The 21,773-nt window shown below is 36.4% G+C and overlaps 1 protein-coding gene across 1 annotated transcript in view; it reads left to right on the forward strand.

Annotated features, from left to right (window-relative positions):
- Nucleotides 1-21,227, forward strand: part of LOC148944354 (membralin-like) — a 65,182-nt gene extending 43,955 nt beyond the window's left edge. The window contains exons 5-6 of the mRNA XM_089099906.1: nt 19,684-19,826; nt 21,206-21,227. Of these exons, the coding sequence (XP_088956032.1) occupies nt 19,684-19,826; nt 21,206-21,227 (165 nt within the window). The remainder of the gene's footprint in view (nt 1-19,683; nt 19,827-21,205) is intronic.
- The last annotated feature ends 546 nt before the right edge of the window (nt 21,228-21,773 follow it).

Below are 21,773 nucleotides of genomic sequence, written 5' to 3' on the forward strand. Positions count from 1 at the left end.
AAAACGAACAAAAATATTTTACTACTTAGACATAAATGAAACTCAAAACGAACAGAAATTAAATAAACAACCATAGCCAACAAACAAATAATAGTTACTAACATAAATGAGTAAATAAGCCTTAATACAAGAGAAGGTAAAATTAAATACGAAAATCTAGCATGAAACAAATAAATATCTGGAAAGACAGGAGTCTAGGTTTTGCCTCCTTCTTTCACTGTAAAGATCTAAAACCTACTTTGTCATTGACGCTTTACTGAAAACAAATTATATTACAAATATTTTCTTTTATACTTATTACAATGTTACTTATTACATTCTTTTGTATATTTAGTTTAATTTTATTAATTCTCTCCAAGACTGTTCAAGGCAAATATAGCTTCACTACAAACAATAATTTGGATACAGCCCCCTTCCCTAACTGTAAAATTATATAGCCTACTAAATCATTGGTGCTTGAATGAAAAGAATTATGCTACAAATATTTTCTTTTCAAGTTGTTTCAGCATTGAAAATGAAAATAAAATTACAGTGAAATAAAATCTTGATTTCAAGATTTTCCTTTTCCTATTAATAGGAAAATATTTTTTTGTTTTAAGCTTGATTTTCATATTCAATCTAAGCATTACTCGCTTTAAGATCTATTTATTCATTTATATTATTACTTGTTGTATGTATTTTGCTATGATTGTTTATTTAATTTCTGTTTGTTTTGGGTTTTATTTATTCTTTAATAGTAATTTCTGGATGTTTTGCGGTTAAGTATTTGTAGGTTTGTATTTCTTCTGATCTTAAGTATGATGTAGCCTTCACTTTTCCTTAGAAAACTTATTTTTCGGAAAGTTTTTTCTTAATTTAATTCATTTAAAAGGACAGAAATAAAGTCGCGCCTAAACGGAAATAATCTATCATACTGTTAAAGAATTTTACATGCGAGCGAAATAAAGTTTTAATTCTTTTGTAGGTGCGGTTTTTGTTTGAGGATTTAAACTAGGAAATAAATTCTCTAAATTACAATGTGCAGCTGAATATGTTACTGCATTAAATACGATCATTATATGGACTCAAAAGTGCAAAACTTTACTCACTAAGTCCAGGATTTGCCTGAGTTTCCATTTTTTTTGTCTTTATTACATATTATTATGTCTTTATTATTCCATTTTATCTAGCCTTGTCCTTAAGGTCCTCCATGGCTTCGACGCGATGATATTTTTGGATTTTAAGATATGCCCTATGTCTACCCCCTAAGGAAAGACCAATGAGCCTTCAATGTGCAGTATTGTTCTTGTTTTCTTGGCCCCATCGTATGGATGGAGTAATCGTAGAAGCGTCGGAAGGGGCACACTCCATAAGTAAATTGACAATCTTCCAGCCAATCTAACCAGCCCCTTCCCATGCTCATTTTGCAACAGCCCTCCCTAATCCTCCATGACATCCGAACAGAAGTTTGAGATAGCTGTATTGTTAAAGATTTCCAAATAATTTAATAAATATACATACAGGGATGACAAGACCCCACAGCTCCTGGGGCAAGGGATGTAAATAATGCAAGTTACCAATTGTTTAAGTTTCAGGTTGTAATTGAAAAGATGGGCTTGTTTTATTTTGGGTGTGCAATTGGCTTGAACTTTCAGGGGGTGTTCTCTGGGTCATAAGGATATAACGTTCTATTGCGGGAGAGGTAGCTGTATATTGGCCAAAAACCTTTTGTCTCTGATCTGATTGAAACTTAAGTTTTTGGGCCAATAGAAAGATAATGTACAAAAACAAATCCTGGGACATAACTCAACCTTCGCAAAAAGAGATGGGACTCGAAAAGGGGCAAAAAACTTATTCCCCGATATGCTCGAAACTTATATCCTCAAGCCCTTGGGCTTAGGGAGCCCCAATTCAGCAATCAGGCTCCCTTCCGTGGACTGTCTTTGCTATATCGCCCCCCCCTCCGTGTAAGCTCGATCAAATTAGATCCGAATGTTTTAACAAGGTCGTTTTATTGAGAAACGTTGAAAGGTCTAATAAATATGCCTCAGGACCGACATAACCCCCAGTGCCCCAGGTGCCATGGCCCAAAGCTATGTAAATTAGCCAATTTATTTAGATTGGTTTTAGTAGAAAAACTCTAAGGGAGGGCTCACTAGGTCAAGATTCCCACAGCTTCAGAAGGGTATAATCTGGAAATGACATGGATTGCTAGGTAAATCAAAAGACGTTAATGTTCATCTTAGTTTTCAAATTATCTACAATGTCTTCGGAATGACTTGGGACATCAATTTGAAGCTTTCAGGTAGTGTTGAGAGGGGGAGGGGTCAAATAGATTTCAAATTTTGCCTTGGGGAGAGAAAGAATGGATTTGAAGGCCCTATCTGTATCTAGGTAACTGAAGTAGCATGTCTGCAATGCCTCAGCAACGGCTTGGTGAATGAAGCTGAAACCTTCAAGCTCTATTGGAGAAGTGTGGAAGGAAAGAGATGAAGGGGGAAGATGGGGTGAGGAGTTTCTAATGTTATTTTGGTGAGAGGAGGTAGGTGTTGAGCAATGTTTGTCTATGATTCTTCAAAACATTTCTGCGCTATAAGCTCTTATGGGACTCATAATATATGCAAAGCTAAATAGAGAGCTAAAACGAAAGTCACCTTGTGTTGCCAGGCTATTGAAATGACATATCTGCAATATCTTGGGAACAGCCTGAGGTATCAAATTGAAACTATCATCGAGGGTTGGGGGGGGGGGGGAATTGGCAAAGGGAATTTAGAGTTTGACAAGATCCAGGTTCTCAAAATCCAGTATCTGCAAGAGCTCAGTGACGGCTCGGGGGATGCACTTAAAACTTTTAAGTGATGTTAGGGAAACTTTGGGGAAAAGATTTGGCAAGTAACCTCAAATTTCGTGTTGTGATGGAGGGAAGGGGCTAAACATTTTTTATTTTATTTTTTCCACAAAACGATTTGCACTAAAATCATTTATGTGACCTATAATCTATTCACAGTTAATTAACGAGTTAACAATCAAAAGACACTATGCGTTGCCAACTGATCAAAACATCGTATATGGAATATCGTAGGAACGGCTTTAAGGATTGACCTGAGACTTTGATGGGGTGGGCAAGTCTTCCTAAAATATTGACTTAAAGGAGGGGAGAGAGGAAGGGTCTATAAATTGAAAAAAAAATAATCTATCTTGATTATCAAAACGGTATATCTGTGGTATCTCTGGAATGACAGCTTAATTTGTGCATTTACGTTTTTTGTTATTACTAAGTTGCATTGTAACGTTTCTAAAGGAGTAGACCCATATATGCAAAAAGTGATGTTATTTTTTTTGTGAACATCCACAACCCCACTTCCAATACTGTATTTTTTGCGATTTACTGAACCGTTTTAGCCAAATGATTCTTCTCTTGTAGAACTACAAGTATTAATGCTGCTACTTTCGTTATCTCTATCAGTTTTCTCTTTATCTGGGAAACGTCAGTATTTAAAAGTCTCGAGCTATTAAATTTGCTTAATTTATTTTTCACTAGTAAATAAAGCATTTAAAATGCTTTGAAAGTAAAATTATTTAAAAACATAAATCTGCATAACAAATTCATTAGGTAAAGTATTTCTTTCCACTTTTTTCTTCTAGCGCTTTCTTTCACATTTATCTCTTAGTCCAAGCTTTTGTTAAACATAATTGTTGCTTAAAATTAGATGCATTCTTCTCGGGTGTGGCATTTTTTTTTTTTCTTTTTCTCCCCATAGTAGCTGTCTATAACTCGTGAGCCAAAGCTTTAGATTATAATTGATCCAAATTATAAATTTTCTACACTAGCCTAGCACAGACGCAAAAAGTTATTTTTCGTTTTATTAGGATCCAAAGTTCTCCCCTCCCCCTATTGCGTTTCCTGGGTAACTTTGAAGTTCTGCCTGATTAGATGGGATTACATTGATTTACCGTAGTTTTTTTGGTTTCCTCTTTTTTTGTTCCTTTTAAAGGAAAATCAAGAAGAGAAGATATAAATAACATCCAATTTTGTGTAATTTCTTTGCTAATGAAGTTAATTCAAGAACTGTTGGACAGTTTGTTTTTCTTGATAGAAGTAATTTCGGAGATGTATTTAGATTACATTGGGAGATGTGACTTGGTTTTGCCTTTCACTTTATTTGAAATTCAAATTTGACGCTTGAATTAATTTCTAAAGTCTAGGTGTTATATTCAAGAACGTAAACCATCCCCTCCCCCAATTTATTGTGTTTTACATTTTTTTTGTGGTCTATAATTTTTATATAATTCGCCCACTTTTTATCGTTCTAACAACAAAGTACCACCTTCTATAAAATAATGCATGCGTGCCTGCAATCCAAGTGGTACCCCTATCAACATAACATTAGAAGGTAACAAGAGGATTCCATTCCATAGGATTTGTCCAAACAAAACCCCTTGTGATATTATTTATGAAGTTTACCTGAAGCGGCATTTTTTTAAAATTTAAAATAATTTGGAAAATTTTTGGAATGTGCTACAAATTTATGTTAGTATGGTTCCCCTTGACATAAAAAAGAGTAGGCTTATTCATTAGTTTCTATGGTACCTAAAAGGGGATTACGTCATTCTTTGAAATTAAGCAAGTTCAAAACATTTGCCCTAGGTTAGGCAAACAAAGAAACAGTCAAATTTGCTTCTCTTTCTAAAGAAGGTGGGAAATAAAACAGTTCGTGGTAATGAACTGTAAGAAATGAATTGGGATAATGGTAACCGAAACTCTAAAAAATAAAGTTCTGATAATAGTATATGATATACGTCGAAAAAATCGTTTTTTTTTGGTGATTTTATTATGGTGATTTAGAACCAGCAAGTTTAAAGTTAACTATAAAAATTCGCAAGTCCTAGATAATGTGCCTAATTTACAGAAAAATCAGAAAAAAATACTAAAGGGCGTGGGATCTTGACGAAAATTACACCGTCAAATTCAGATTAGCAAGAGAACCCTATGGCAGGTTTTTCAATCCTGTCGACAAAGATGCGAAGCTTTGTATTTTTTTCAGAGAAGGATGATCACGGATGCGTTTTTTTGCCTGTGAATGTGTTTTTCCCCAGGGGTGACCATATCAAACAAATTGTCCCAGAATATCTGGAGACGGCTCATTCGATTGGAAACCAACTCTGGATTGGATTAATGAGTCTATTATATATTATTCCGAAGTAACCCTTAGTTCTAGACATTATGGCTTCGATATTGGCTATGCTCAAGATTTAATTGCTCAGATGGCTGTGGATTATACTATCATTTGTTTTTATGTTAAAGGTAACATTACCACGGATTGCAAGTTTGGTACTAGTATAGCGTTGATATTTCGGCTTTGAGTTGGAACAGTGTAATTGCTCCAAGTATCTAGGGAAGATACACAATCCGCTTGACGAGGTGCATTTCTTTAAAAATATGTTCTTAATATATCCCCCTCGAATATGTGTATTAGAAGGGCGTCGAGAGAAATAGAAGGACAATGTTGAATCATCATTCAGTGCAAACGCAAAAAGGACCCGATCTGCCCAGGATCTGGAAAACTAGCGATTGGTTTTCAGTTGGTTGATTTATTTTTTCACTATATAGAGCTGTAATAGAGTAACTGAGGATTTCCCTCTATAAAAACGTCCCTGTGCCCTTACATCAAAGGCTATATGGAAAGTTTGCTATTTTTGTTAAATTTTATTCCTGCTTAAAGGAAAAAGTAGAAAAATTTATGTTTATTTTGTTTATGTTCTAATTTCTGGTGAAAACTAGTAGTCTGTGATAGCTTCAATAGGCTATACAAAAATAAGAAGTTTATCTTTGTTTTGTTTATGTACTAATTCTGGTGAAAACTAGTAGTATTTGAAAGCTTTAATAGGCTATTAAAAAAAACAAAAAAAAAAACGTTTTTTCAACTGAAAGTAAGAAGCAACGTCAAAACTTGTAAAGAACAGAAATTATTACGTATATGAGGGGATTGCCTCCTCTTCAATACATCTCTCTTTACTTTTCTTTACTTTTCATTAAGATTCCTTGAATTTTAGGGGTTTCCCCCCTTTTTTGAAAATCAAGCACATTTTCTTGAGCTCGTAGCTATTAATGGCTAACACTAAACTTAATAAATCTTGTATATTTGGAATCAACATAATAAGTCATTTGTATATATCTAGTGATATCAAAATTTCTGTTTTTTATAGTTTCGGTTACTATTGAGCCGCGTCGCTCATTACTTACAGTTGGTTTCCACGAACTGTTTGATACAAAAAGAAAAGGATTAAAACAGGGAATTTTAAGCTAAATATTATTGAAGTCTGATATGTATTCCTCTTTAGAATATGTTTGGAGGCCTTGAGCAGATTGTTTAAAAACTACTTATGTTTCTGTATTCCATATACTTTCACTCTCCTAATCCCCCAGATTGTATCCACACCAATTTATCGACATCATCTTCTCTACACTCATAGTTGGTTGTTCCAACACCTTCTTGAATGTTTGTCTCTATATCGTCTGGGTCGAATTTGTACGGAAATCTCCGAACTTGAAAGATCTTTATTATTTCCCCCTGGTGAGTTCCAAGGATTTTTCCAATGCATCTATTGTGTTATAAACTCTAATTCCTTGGTATTTAGTGAATAAGATTCCCGTTAATCAGTTTTCTATAAACGAAGGAAAGGAAAGTTAAGTTGTAATAGAATTTAGTCAGCAAGAGCAAGTTAAATTAATACTTAGTAGAAAAAAAGTGAGTAGAAAAAAAAATTTTTCGTTTTACGTGTAAAACTCTGTTTCCCTATACGGGAAGGCGTAAGGACATCGACACGTCAGGACTACTACCGTCAGCACATCGACAAAATCCGTCATAACATGACAAAAAATCCGTCATAACATGACAAAAAATCCGTCATAACATGACAAAAAATCCGTCATAACGTCGACAAAAAATTCGTCAGAACAACTAACCGTCAGGACGTTGAGATTCATTACGTCGACATGTCAGCTCCTTGACAGTCTCAATTGCTATCCGTCAGGGCGTCGAAAACCATAGCATCGACACATCAGGACATAAACAAAATCTATCAGAATCTCTTAAACTCTAAAACTACAGTTTTGTTTGGGGCTTAGGGGGGAAAAGGTACCTAGGTTAGGTTAAGTATTTAATATATGCTATGCTTTACCCCCACCCCCCCTGATGTGCTAATATATAGACGAGATTTGTTTCTAAACTATTATATACTAATTATTGTTATGTAAACTTATAAATTTTTTTGTCGATGTCCTGACGGATTTTGTCGATGTTATGACTCTCGTCATTCTGACGGGTAGCGATTGTGACTGTCGATGTCCTGATGTGTCGATGTTATGACTTTCGGCGTTCTGACGGTTAGTGGTTCTTACGGATTTTCCTTGTCGACGAAATGACGTTTAGTGCTTGTGATGGTTAGATAAAAGGGTAGCACCCCTCCCTATACAAGTACGGTCACGGCTTATCTCATGCTGCCTTCCAGATATAGGTTTTTCATCGCCTCGATAGGCTTTTTCAGCTCTATAGGGTGCAAAATTGATAGTTTGTGACGTTAAATGAAGTTTCTTTTTTTTAGAACTTTGATTTTTATTGATGTCATTGTTTGACTAACATTTACTAACATGTATGGTTTTATATGTATTTCGATATTATTTATACTGATACATATTTTGGGTTTCACCTTCCTTATCTATCTAAATATATCTACACAGATACCTTTACAGTCATTTATTTTTTACGCAGAATTCGAAATTTAATAAGCTACTCTTATTCAAGTTCTACTGTTTGAGATCAAATGTTGTTTACTTTCGTGTTAGTTATTCATACAGCTGTAGTATAGAAATCTCTGTTCGTCCTGCATTTGTAAATTTGTGTCATCAAACATCAATCACATCTCATAGAGATTCAAACCCTAGAGGAAAGAAATTAAAGGTGAACTAGTTGATTTTCATTGTTTAAAAACCTAAACAGGAGGTTTTTGGCATCTCCGTTAGCCATATGTCGATTTACCAGATAAATCATGTTGGTGTGGTAAAAACGACCATGTTCAAAACACAAGTTACAACTTAAAACAAAATTGAGTCAAAACTCACTATAACATTTTAAGGGTATTAAAATCGTTAATAGCATTTAAAATTTGAAGTAAAAATCTCTTTGAAAACATAGATCGTTAAGAATGTACTAATTCTGCCATCTTAAAAATCAGTACGTGTAATAAATTGAATGAGCTGATGATCCATATGTTTTATTGATTGATAAAAAAATTGATGTGATGGAAATGATTAAATTACAAATTCAAAGTACGGTTTAAAACTCAAAACTCAGCCTAACATTCTTCTTGGGGGACATTGCCTGTTGTGACAAATTCTTGCGTAGAAAATTTTTTTTCCCAGGACTGTTCCAAAAAGTCGACGCTTTCTGAGAAGTTGAACCAGGACCGACCTACTGGAAAGAGAAAGGACCGACCCTCTCTGGAAAGTTGGGAACCAAAATAAGTGAATGCGATTTTGTCTATTTGTTGCAAACTGATACTTCAAATCTTCAAGGTTTCAGACATATTTTATCACATCGCTGTATTCTGCCAGATTTTTGCTACGAAACCATTATTTTTTCTCAACTTCAGTAAAGTCTTTGAATCAACAGAAGAATAAGTAAAAAAAAACAAAAATTAGTAGTTTTAATGAAAAATTTGATGTAATTGTTCTACTTGTTTTAAGTTTTAGTTAGGTCACTCCAAATAAAACATAAAATATGGTACCAGGAAGCTGGCGGCTTCACCCCTGTTTGTCCACTTAAAATTGTGACCTATTTATACCGTTTTATGGCCATAAATGTCAATATGGCAGTTGAAAAAAAAAAAACAACTAAGTAGCCGATTTCGAGGCCGGTCCCCGGTACTTGGCACGCCGCAGGCTTGTATATATTGATTCTCGTCATAAGTAGCAACCTCCAAATGGATCATGTTTGTTTGCTTCTCTTTCCTCGGGAAAATAGAGGAGCCCTCCATTTTTGACACATTGTGATTCTCGCTGTCGCTTGTAATTTTCGCTGCCGCTTATCTTCTAACCGCAAATTCCTTTGTTCTCGCCGTGGCAGATCTTTTAACCGCGTATTTCTTTGTTTTTCACTTTCCTTTTTAATTTATTCTGCTCCTTGTTGTCGAATGTCTTGTAACTGCGTATTTCTTTGTTCTTCATTTTTATTTTGACTCGTTTTAATCTTCTAAAGGGGTATTTCTTTGTCCTTCACTTCTGTATTTGACTCGTTGTAATTGTATTTAATGCAAATATTCTAACTGTATATTTCTTTGCTCTTCATTTGTGTTTATCATTACTTCAGACATTTTTCAATATCCTTTAACTTGGCTGCTCGGATTGGTTTTGTCATATTTGATGGTTTAGGTTATTTGTTTGTCCTTTAGGTGTTACTAAACTGCTTAAAACGCCTTTTGTAAATAGACTCATTACCCTTGGTAGTTTATACTTGGCTATGTTCCTTTTGTAATGTTGTATGTGTAAGTAAAAAGTAAGTAAGTATGAAGGCACTAGACCCTTAAGGTCCAAACCGGGGGTGCTGATCTCCGTTTCTTGGCCCTTCAGCCAGGAAGTGCAATGGGGGGCATGGGGCCAGCCATCCTGTGATTTTGCACACCCTTCATGCTTACCTTCCCCAGATAAGCTAAGCTTACAGAGTCACACTACTGACCCGCGTCCCAAACTAAATAACTGGCCACGCCAGGGATTGAACCCTTGCCCCTTGGACAAAGAATTCTCAACCCAGCGCACGTCCACTTAGCCAGGACGGCTCTGTTGTATGTGTCATAGATATAGAAACGATACGATCCCTCCTCTGAGTGAAATATTGTAATTTATTGTCGTTAAATGCAAGGCCGTATCCAGGATTTTTTTTTGGAGGGGATTTTACTCAGATTTTTCCGTGAGGGAGGGGGTGGTTACACAAAAAACCTAAAAAAAAACATACAAAATTTGTTTATATCCATTTTTGTTACGTTTTTACGAGTCAAACAAAAATTTCGGGGGGGAGGGGGATCAAACACCCCCTAACCCCCCTTCTGTGTATGGCCTTGTTTAAATGTGCTCGTAAATATGACGCTAGTCATATGAACTTTCTTCCAAAAAGTAAAGCACTTAACAAATTTTCTGAAACTTATGATCTATGTAGATCTTTTTTGTAGGTAATAAATCCCAAGATTTTAATTTTCCAAGATATTTTTTACACGTTCTGATTCTTGCTGTCGCCTGTAACTCTCGCTGCCGCTTATTTTCTAACCACATATTTCTTTGTTCTCGCTGTGGTATATTTTTTTCCACTTTTAGTTTTAATTCGTTCTATTCCTCGTTGTCGTGTATCTTGTAACCGCATATTTCTTTGATCTTCACTTTTGCTTTTTACTCGTTTTAATTCTTACTGTCGCTTATTTTCCAGCCGGATATTTATTCGTTATTCAATTCCAATTTTGGCTCGTTTTTATTTTCATTGTCGCAATTATTCTAAACGTATATTTCTTTGTTATTTATTGTCGTTTACTATTATTAATTAAAAAAAATGTTCCACAAAATAAGTTGTTTAAAAAAGGTAAAGAACTCTATTAAACCAAAAATGAACAAAAAAAGAAGCAAATAATCTACCAAGCATACAACTACCCCAAATCAGTATCAAGAAATAAATGAAACTTAAAAGAAACAGAGATTAAAATAAATAACAGAGTCAAACTCAAAACGAGCAAAAATTAATATGAGTAGGGTTAAAAAAAATTGAAATGAATTTAATGAAAAATATGTGGATTGTCAATTTAATATACATATGCTGATATTTATTCCTTAAAATCTTAATTAATTTTTGATTTCTTAAAGTTATAAAAGTGAAAACATTTAAAAGAATGTTTTTCAGTAAAGTGCAAATTATATTCTGGCTTTTAGAAAGCATGGGGGTTTAGAACCCTACTCATATTAATTTCTGCTCCTTTTGAGTTTGACTCTGTTATTTATTTTAATTTCTGTTTGTTTTGGGTTTCATTTATTTATTGATACTGATTTGTGGTAGTTCTGTGCTTGGTAGATTATTTGATTCTTTCTATGTTCATTTTTGGTTTAATGGAGTTCTTTACTTAAAAAAAAACTTATTTTGTGGAAAGAGCTTTTTAAATTAAATTCTATTCGTTTTATATTGACATAGTCTTTTCTTGGAGAAAGGCTGAGCCTCTTCTAAAGTTAAACAACCATCCCTTCCATAAAAACCTTAAATACCCTCTGGGCATACCTTACAACCCTCGCCCCTAAACTCTGGGGTTTCTTTCAACCCCAAAAGCCTTTTTATATTATATTTAGACTATTTTGAATAAAATGACCATTTAAAAAATTCTATTAGATGCATTTCGGGACAATATGACGTGTGTGTTTGTGTTGGGGTGGGGGGTGGGGGTGGGAGCGGTTATCTGGCTTCCTATCACTTTGACTCTTTAAAAGAGCACTAGAGCGTCTGTTTACCAATCCAATGAGCCCCTTTCAAAGTTTATATGACGACGCTTTCTATAAAAACCTTGTATGTCCCCATGGCATAAATTACAACCCTTGCCCTCAGGGCTGTGGGGATTTGTTGGCCTCAAAGACATAATTTCCAGACCTTTCTGATACGTTGAACAAAATGGCTATCTTAAATGTTGATTGGAAGTGTTTGGGGAAATGATGGGCGTGTGGGGGGGCATTTGCTCTCTGATCACTTTCGACAAATAAAAAAGGTACTAGTCCTATCTATTTTCTCCTCTCAATTTCCTATCGAATGAGCCCTTTTTGAAGCTTCTAAGACAGAAATTTCTGTAACACCTTATATGCCCCAAGGCCATAGCTTGCGACCCTTGTCCCGAGGGCTATGGGGATAGGATTGTCATCCTCAGCTATTATTTCCAGACCTTTCAACTACGTTGAACAAAGTGGCCAAATCAAAATGTTGATCGGAAATCTTTGGGGAAATGATGGGCTGGAGGGATTCTCTCTCTTATCACTATCGACTATTAGAAAGGGCAATAGCCCTCTCAATTTCCAATCGAATGAGCCCTTTTTGAAGTTTTTTTGCGTCAACGATTTCTATAAAAAACATTATATGCTCCCAGGGCATAAATTACAACCTTAGCCCTGAGGGCTGTCGGGCGGTTGTCATGCTCAAAAACATAATTTCCAAACCCTTCAACTAAGTTGAACAAAATGGCTATCTCAAAATTTTGATTTAATGTGCTCGAAAAAATGGTGGGCGTGAGAGAAGGGTTAGTTTTCCTCCAATCACTTTTGACTATGAAAAAGGGCACTAGCCCTTTCAATTTCCAATTAAATTAGCCCTTATTTAACTTTGTACGACAACCCTTTCTGTAAAAAACCTTATTTGCTCCCAGGGTATAACTTAGAACCCGTGCCCTGAGGGGTTTATCATCCTCAAAGACATAATATCCACAACTTTCAACTACGTTGAACAAAATGGATATCTCAAAATTTTGATTGGATGTGTTTGGGGAAATAGTGGGCGTGAGAGGGGGTTTAGTTGCCCCCCCAGTCATTTTTGACTATTAAAAAGGGCACTAGCCCTGTCATTTTCCAACTGAATGAACCCTTTTTGAAGTTTCTACACAACATTTTCTATAAAAACCGTATATGCCCCCAAGGCATAACTTACAACCCTGGTCCTGAGAGGTTGGGGGGTTTGTCATCCTCAAAGAAATAATTTCCATAACTTTCAACTACGTTGAACAAAATGGCTATCTCAAAATTTTGATTGGATTTGTTTGGGGAAATGGTGGGCGTGAGAGGGGGGTTAGTTGCCCTCCAATCACATTTGACTATTGAAAAGGACACTAGCACTTTCAATTTCCAATTAAATTAACCCTGTTTTAAGTTTCTACGACAATGCTTTCTATAAAAACTTTTATATGCCCCCAGGGCATAACTTACAACCCTTGCCCTGAGGGCTCTGAGGCAGTTAACATACTCGAAGACCTAATTTCCAGAACTTTGAACTACGTAGACCGAAATGGCTATCTCATAATTTTGATTGGATGTGTTGGAGGATATGGTGGGCGCCAGAGGGGGGTTAGTTGCCGTCCAATCACTTTCAACTATTAAAAAGGGCACTGGTCCTTTCAATTTCCAATCGAATGAGCCTTTTTCGAAGTTCCTATTACAACGCTTTCTATGAAAACTTTATACGCCCCTAGGGAATAACATATAACTCCTACCCTGACGGTTGCAGGGGGGGGGGGGTTGTCATCCTCAAAAATCAATTTTCCAGAACTTTCAACTATGGTGAACAACGTTGCTATCTCGAAATTTGTATTGGATGTGTTTGGGGAAAAGTTGGGCTTGAGAGGGGGCTTAGTTGCCCTCCAATCGCTTTTGACTATTAAAAAGGGCACTAACCCTCTGAATATACAATTGAATTAGACCTTTTTAAGTTTCTAAGACAACGCTTTCTATAAAACCTTATGTGGCCCCAGGGCATAACTTGCAGCTTTTGACCTGAGTGCTGTGGGGGGAGTGTCCTCCTCAAAGACATAATTTTTGAATCTTTCAACTACGCTGAACAAAATGGCTATCGGAAAATTTTCATTGGATGTGTTTAGGGGAATATTCGGCGTAGAAGAGATGTTAGTTGCCTTCCAATCACTTTCGACTAATAAAAATGGCACAAGCTCTTCCAATTTCCAATCAAATGAGCCCTTTCCGAAGTTTCTACGACTTCTCCTTCGATACGAAGTGCCCTGGTGTAAAAGAAAAAAAATATATTGTGGCAACATCGTTCTTTACTAAGGCAGCGCTATTGCCTCTGATAAGCTTGCGCGGCTGCGCGACAGGCTTTTATATATTGATTCTCATCGTCGCTTGTCTTCTAACCGCAGCCTCTTCTTGATGTCATGGCATCGTCGTATGTTTGATACAACCACTCTGGGAAAAATACAAATTTTCTTTAAAGTTTGACCTATTTAGATCGTTTTATGGCCAGACTTGTCAGTATACCAGTTTTAAGACAGAGAAAAAAAAACACTATATAGCCGATTTTGAGAACCAAGCCCTGGCATGAATTTATGCAACGCTTGTATGTATATTGATTACCGTTGTAATTAGCAATCTCCAGAAGAATCACCTTTGTTTTCTACTACTCTTTCCTCGGGAAAATGGAGATTTCCACAGGGAATACATGTAACGTCGAAGGGTCCCAATGACTTGTAATTAACTGTTGTGTAGTTTATGGCGTCTTAGTAGGTTTGGGCTGGTTTTTGTGCCACATTTTACTGGCGTCGAAGATTTTGATGGCGTTGTTCTTCTAACGTAATATTTCTTTCTTCTTAACTTTCATTCTTAAATCGTTCTGGTTTTCGCTGAAGCTTGTCTTCTAACAGTACAATTCTTTCTTCTTCACTTCATTTTAAAAGGTTCTGATACTCGCTTTCTTGCTATCGCTTGTAATTCTCGGTACCGCTTGCCTTCTTACCGCATATTTCTTTGTATCCGTTGTGGCATATCTTTTAACCGCATGTTTCTTTGTTCTTCACTTTCATTTTTAATTCCTTCTATTCCTGGTCTAGGTTATTCAATTGTCCTCTAGGTATTATTAAATTTCTGAAAATGCCTTTTGTAAAAAGACTCAATGCGCTTGGTATTTTATATTTAGCTATGTTCCTTGTGTAAGTTTGCCTGCATCATCGTCACTTAAAAACGATACAACCACTACTGAGGCAAATATAATATATGTATGCTCTTGATGAATGTCCTAATTAATATGACGTTACTCATATGGATATTTCCCCCAAAATTAAGGCTCTTAACGAGTTTTCTCAAACTCGTGATCTATGTAGACTGTTTTTTAGGCCAAAAAATCTCATGTTGCCAATTTCTCAAAAAAAAGAAAAACTTCTCGAAAAAGCCGTTCTCGAAAAAAAATAATTACATACATGCATACATATATACACAATCATTTCTCGTTTGAAGATATATATTTATTTGTATATATATATATATGTATATATATATATATATATATATATATATATATATATATATATATATATATATATATATATATATATATATATATATATTGTTAATTAACTTTCTATCTTTTTTTTTACCTATTTGCATGTAACTGGTCAAGACTACTTATCTTAAAACCTTCTTAAAGAACAGTCTTTTTTTTTACCGATAGTGATTTTTATCCCTTGAAAAAAACAAACAAACATAATTCCCCTTGCGAGTGGAAGTATTTTTTGAAATTGTTAGTTTTAACTGCTAGTATATGAAATAGTATTTGTTATTATAATATGATGGGGAGGAGGGACTTAAAAATTCTAATGAATAGACAAAAATAAATTCGGAGGTCATGACTTGCTGGGGTCTTGTTCATTGACTCAAGTTTGATGGCTGGTATCTGGGCAGCCCGCCACCATTTTAGAATAAAGATAGGCAGGTTTTACATTTTAAAAGAATTAAAATCAAGCAAGGAATTTCCACCGGTGTGAGTAGAGACCTCCCCAACAGCCTCCACCTCCGCTCACTCTTAAGAAAAGGTACATTATCAAACATTATAAATATTTTGAATTTTTTCTTGGAAATTTTTTCTTTAGGCCTACCTTGAAATGCGAAAAACCAAAAAAGTTTTTTGCAACTACCTGGAAAAATAGTACCGTACTAAAAATGAAATTCAAGGGGCCCTTGTGACGCTGAATTTTTGAATGTGAAAATAAACACCACTTCACCATGATTCTTGAGGAACTACTAACGAGTGTGTGTATCAAGAAAGCCACTCACTTTATTTTTTTTTTATCTTTATAGTCCAGGACTTTTAGGGTTTGACCCGGACAAAATTGCAATATAAACGAAAATGGTACCAAAATGATCAGAAAAAAATTCTGTACAACATATTAAAAGTCCCCATAAATCAGAGTGGGGCAAGTACCCGAAAAAAAGGGGAAAAGAGGAAATGCGGAGGAAACTGGGGAAAATGCCTAACATGCACAGAAAATAGTTTAAAGTGAGTTTTCTGGGGCTTTCCCATACGCTGAACATGAAACTGACATCTACAACTCAGTTTAGAATAAACGTACGGAAAACGGGGGAACAAAGGGACGAGGAACAAAAAATTAAAAATACAGGTTAGGGGTACAAAGCACTTTGAAATATGTTTTCTGTGGTCTTTTTATCTTCTGATCCCAAAACTGACATCTAAAATGAAATAACGAACATGTGCCCCACCATAACAGGAGAAAAGGGGGAAAGAGGGGAAGAAAAGGGACAATTGAAGTCAGGGGTAGAAATCAGTTTGAAATGTGTTTTCTGGGGTTTTCCTATCTGCTGATCACGAAACTGACACCTAAAATGAAGGAAAGAAAACGAGAACCATGAAAACCGAACAAAACTGGAGGAAATAACGGAAAAGCGGAAGGGAAGCCTGACTCCTGAGCCAGCTGCTAATGGCTAATAATTAGGCCTATGGAAAAAATAACTCGCTTAATTATCAAAATTTTACTTTCTTGAATCACAGACTTTTCTTACAACCATTTGAATTACTAAACATAAAGAAAACAACCGCTTGGCAGTGATCACAGTATAAAACTTCAGCTATTATAGGTAAAATTTGTACTTTCGAAGGCAATATCGTTGAATAAAAAACTAAAAAAAGAACTTCAGTAACTATAGGTAAAATCTGCACTTTTTAAGGCAGTAGAGTTGACTTAAAAAACACAGCATTGATGTCACTAGTCGAGCTCCTCGTCTTCGACAATCTCGTTGTCCCTGTTCAAACAGTTGATACCCTGACATTCTCCGCACGCGAACGTACACGCTAATCCATTTTTCTTTCAGCTGCATCGCGAGTTCTCGCAGCCTGTCTTACAGTTGCATCTCACGACACTCAAAGGAGTCTGAGGTGCGGGCAACAAATCGGTCATCACAGGTGAGTATTTATGGTCTCTGAGGACCCAACCCCAATCAGCCGGGTCGAGGTCAGCTGGTTCCCCTTTCCAATGGGATACCTGGAGGCGCACTCGCTGGGAGTGGAATGAAGCTGCAGCTTCGGTTGGCGGAAGCCTTTCAGGCTTAACAAACGCCGTAGTATTTGACGAAGAAATTTTTTCCAAGAAAATTCGATGTCGCAGCTTAGTGAGATTTTCTTTGGTCGTGCTTTATACAAGCTGAGGAGAAGATATTCCCCCGCTTTCACAATTTCATCTTTAGACGATTATTCATCCAGAAACACTTCGCATTTTTTTCTGAACACTTCGCTCTTCTTCAAAAGAGGTAGCACAGCTTGCTTTCCAAGTCCGAAAACTCGTGAGGTCGTGTCACATCCCAAGAGTGCGTGCCCTACCAGAAGTAGCCTGGTTACTTCTCCCATTTTTTTTTTAACTTCGTTGAGGCACCAGAAACGTGTTATCGCTTCTTTTGCGTTCGTTGACGATTCGAAGTAAAGTGTTTTTGCATTAGGCGGGAGGTGATACAAGAGTAGAATCAGAAGGTCAGTGTCGTTGCCAAGAACTATTGTTTCAGAGTTTTCTGCTTTCGTTACGGCAGTCTTCACGATTATATAGTCAGCATCGTCCTTCGCATGGACGACTTCAAATCCTTTGGCTCTGAGTTTTTCCCCGATGTAGCTTGTAATTCGCTGTTTGTTCTGAGAGTTGCTCAAAAACTCTTCTTTCTTTTTCTGGAGCTTCATCCCTAAACTGAAATCGATCACTTGATGCTGGCTTCCCTTACATCGTCGGTTGTGGGTAGCATCTTTCGTGGTTGGACCAGCGCTGTATCCATCGAAGACAACAGTAGGGGAGGTGCAGCGTCGAGTAACGAAACTAACATAGCTGTCACAGATTGAATCATAAGTATCACCAATCTTCCAAGGTACTTGCTTAAGCAGCCAACCTCCGTGAACTACAGTGACACGATCTGACACTGGCAGGTGGTGAATCGAATCCGTTTTCACTTCTTTCCATATTGCTTTTGCTAGTGCAGGTTTTTCTGGCTGACGCATTATGCCAGAATTCTCAAACAAAGCGGGCGGATAACTGCACAGTTCGTAACGTAGTTTCTGCCATGTCATTTTCAGATGTTTGGGCAGCAGTCGAAAGACGTTGAAAAAGCAGTGCAGGGTCGATATGTAAAATCTCGCCATCTATCCTTATGTTCCCATTGGATGCCAGTGTAACGACTTTGTCTTTCTTCTTGAATGAAAAACTTTCGATGGATTGGCCATCCATGCGCTGGAGGATCCGCTCACCTACAGCTTTAGCATCCTCTGCATTGACGTGTTTTTGGGCAATAAGCCCGGAGTCTATACTTCTAAGCTCTGTGGAACTAGTCAAAGGACAGTTCTCTAGAAGGAATTCAAGAAATGTCAGTAGATCCTTAGTATCTCTCTTTATTCGTGCTGCGGTTGCAGTAACGTGCTGTTCACTAGAACTGTACTCTAGGCCCGTCAGTTTCTGTATTAGATCATTCACTGAACCGAGTACTGGCGCAAAATTATGCTTGACTTAACAAAAAAATCTCGTCGTACCTTGATTTATCCTGCTACCATGTCACATGTGTAAGCATCCACGCAGACTGGGGACTATTGGATCCGCTAGATGTCATTCCGTCAGGATAGGTTTTGTCGTCGGCACTGGAACTCCGCGGTGACTAGTCTACCTTGATTCTCTTACTGAATGTCGAATTATAACAGGATTATGTTGACGAACCCACGCGCTTGTTGATAACGGTGAGGAATACGGAATAAAGTAATTTCAGTATCTTTCCGTATTTCTTTCTCGAGTTTTTTTTGCCTTTTCTGAACCTATGGGGTAGCCGAACCTCTATAGATCTCCTGTATTAACATTTGTAAACATTTCCACATGCCTTCTACCTCTACCCTGTATATTTCCCTTTTTCCCCTCCCTCCCCCCCCCATTTCCCCGTTTTATGTTAATCAATTTTTTTATATCATTTCAGTTCTCAATTTCGTAATCACCAGATAGGAATACCCCAGAAAATATCTTTCAAACCGCTTTCTACCCCTACCCTGTATTCTTCTCTTTTCTCCCCTCTTTCCCCTGTTTTCCGTAGTACTCTTTTTCTATACTGAATTTTAGATGTCAATTTCGTAATCAGCGTATTTGAAAACATCAGAAAACTCACTTTAAACTAGTGTCTGGGCATGTTCGACATTTTTACCAACTTCTCCCGCATGTCCCCCTTTTCCCCGGTTTTTCGGGTTTCCTCCCCACTCGGATATGGGGGGACTTTTATTATGTTGTATTGAATTTTTGTCTGATAATTTTGGTACTATTTTCGTTTATATCTCAATTTTGTTCGGGTTTGACACTTTTTTGAGCTAAAAGTCGGTCAACATTAAAATCCAGATCAACATTCTCGAATTTCGAGAATTGATATCTTTAAACAACAGATAAGATGTTGTGGCTCCTGTAAGGGTGCTTTTTATGTAACACCACTATATCGATCGATTAAAGCCAAATCTGCCAAATAAAAGTTTTCTGACAGAAAACATTTTCCCCATTTTGACTTTCTCACCGTGCGACTTCTCATCGTTTTGAACGTTAATTAAAAGTAAAGTGTGAGCCAGTTTTTATCCTACTCGTAGTCTTTCGTTGGAACAAGTTATAAAGATTTTTTTTTCTTACCAGCTTGTTACTGTCAGCCCGAAAGACGAATGCTTTGGGATGCCTCTCAATAGCTTCTTATTGGGAAAGTTTTTTGGCTATAATGAGATTATTGTGCGCATGATTGGAGACTTCATTTCGAAACATGGGCAGCATGGATACGTCAGGTATGTAAAAACAAACATTTAAATCAGTAAAATCTCTAGCAAGCCAAGATTATTGTACTTAAGCAGGAGCTGCAACCTTGTAAAGAGCAAACCATGGTCCCTTTCCAGGGTAATCCTTTCATAGTTGCTTCGAAAGAATCTTTATTTTAGTAGTAACCTTTCATCGTCAGGAGGGGGGAGGCAAACTTGGGTCTGGAGAAGACAGTTACCCAACCCCCCTTATTGTGCTTAAGCAGGAGCTGCAACCTTGTAAAGAGCAAACCATGGTCCCTTTCCAGGGTAACCCTGTCATAGTTGCTTCGAAAGAATCTTTATTTTAGTAGTAACCTTTCATCGTCAGGAGGGGGGAGGCAAACTTGGGTCTGGAGAAGACAGTTCATCGTTGCTTCGAAAGGGTCCTCATTTTAGTTTCAGTGTTTATTTTCAGGTTTGGTTTGAGCGGATTTTCAACCGAAATATTTGCATAATCTTTTCTTCAGTTATTCACTGGCTGTTATTGTCCTCTTTTCTCTCTTCTTTGCGATTTTTTTTTGTCATTATTAACCAGTGTGGTCTCGTAAATTATTTCCAAAGAAAAAAAATACTCTTTTTTCCCTTTATGTTTCCTCAGGGGCGATTATGTTGGAACAGTGATCGTAGAAGATCAAGAGAGTGCTCTCATTTCAAAGTAAATGGAAATGTCTAGTGCTCACTCTTTCAAATATTGCGCAGCACCAAAGTACTGTTTTCCACCATTTTGTGTTATAAAGTACATACGACAACTCCTTCGATACGAAGTGCCCGAGTATGAAGAAGAAAAAAAAAACATTGTGCCCACATCGTTCTTTACTTAGGCAGCGCTAGCGCGTTACATGAGTTTAACATGAGTAGGCTTAAAACCCTATGCCTTCCCAAGGCCAGAACATAATTTGCACTTTACTGAAAAAATTTAAATGTTTTTTCTTTCATAACTTTAATAAATCAAATAATATTAACATTTTGATTACTAAATATCAGTATATAAATAGTGAACTGATAATTCACATTCATTTGTATTTTTTCAGTAAAGTGCAAATTATATTCTGGCCTTGGGAAGGCATAGGGGTTTTAAGCCTTACTCGTGTTAATTTCTGCTCGTTTTGAGTTTGACTCGGTTATTTATTGTAATTTCTGTTCGTTTTTGGTTTTATTTATTTATTGATGGTCATTTGTGATAGTTTTGCTTGGTAAATTATTGGATTTTATTCCTGCTCATTTTTGGTTTAATGGAGTTCTTTATTTTTCTTTGAAAAACTTATTTTGTGGAAATTTGTTTTTAAATTAATTTCTTTTTATTTTATATCTACACCGTCTTTTTAGAGAAAAAGAAAATAATTCTTCAAATCTTTTCTTTTTTTAAGGCTTTATATTTTGGCCTGTTAATTGTATACAGAAGAAAATTTTCTAGCCGTTTCTAACAGCTTGCACCCTTTTAAAAATCTGGACACAAATGGTAGTGTTTAATTTAGTTTCATACCTCCTCTAGTTGACCTGAAATAGAAAACTTGATACCATTCACCAAAAAAATCTGTTTACTTTATTTGATAGCTTGGATACACTTCCGCTATTTTGAATTGGTTAAATTTTAAGAGCAGAAGTAGCCCCGAAAGTTTGAACATACCCTCAGTTGTTCTTGGGATGGCTGAGATGCCTTATTGGTAATTAGCATTAACACAGTGCATTTTGATTTAATTTTAAGTCAAAATTTAGTTTTTAAACATATTGGGCAAATGGGAGTGTGGGCGTGGGGGGACTAGTTGCCCTCCAATCAATTTCGACTATTAAAAAGGGTATTAAACGGGGTTATTTTGAACTAAAAGTACCTTTTTTTTTCTCCTTTATTTCGCAATAAATTTTGTAAATGGTAACATAACAACCTAGAAACACATTTCCATATGTATATTTGACCGCTGAAGAGGGTGGATGTTA

Source organism: Artemia sp. Qi Xiang Cuo, chromosome 14 (assembly GCF_049724085.1).
Source record: "Artemia sp. Qi Xiang Cuo chromosome 14, ASM4972408v1, whole genome shotgun sequence".
Classification (NCBI taxonomy): Eukaryota; Metazoa; Arthropoda; class Branchiopoda; order Anostraca; family Artemiidae; genus Artemia; species Artemia sp. Qi Xiang Cuo.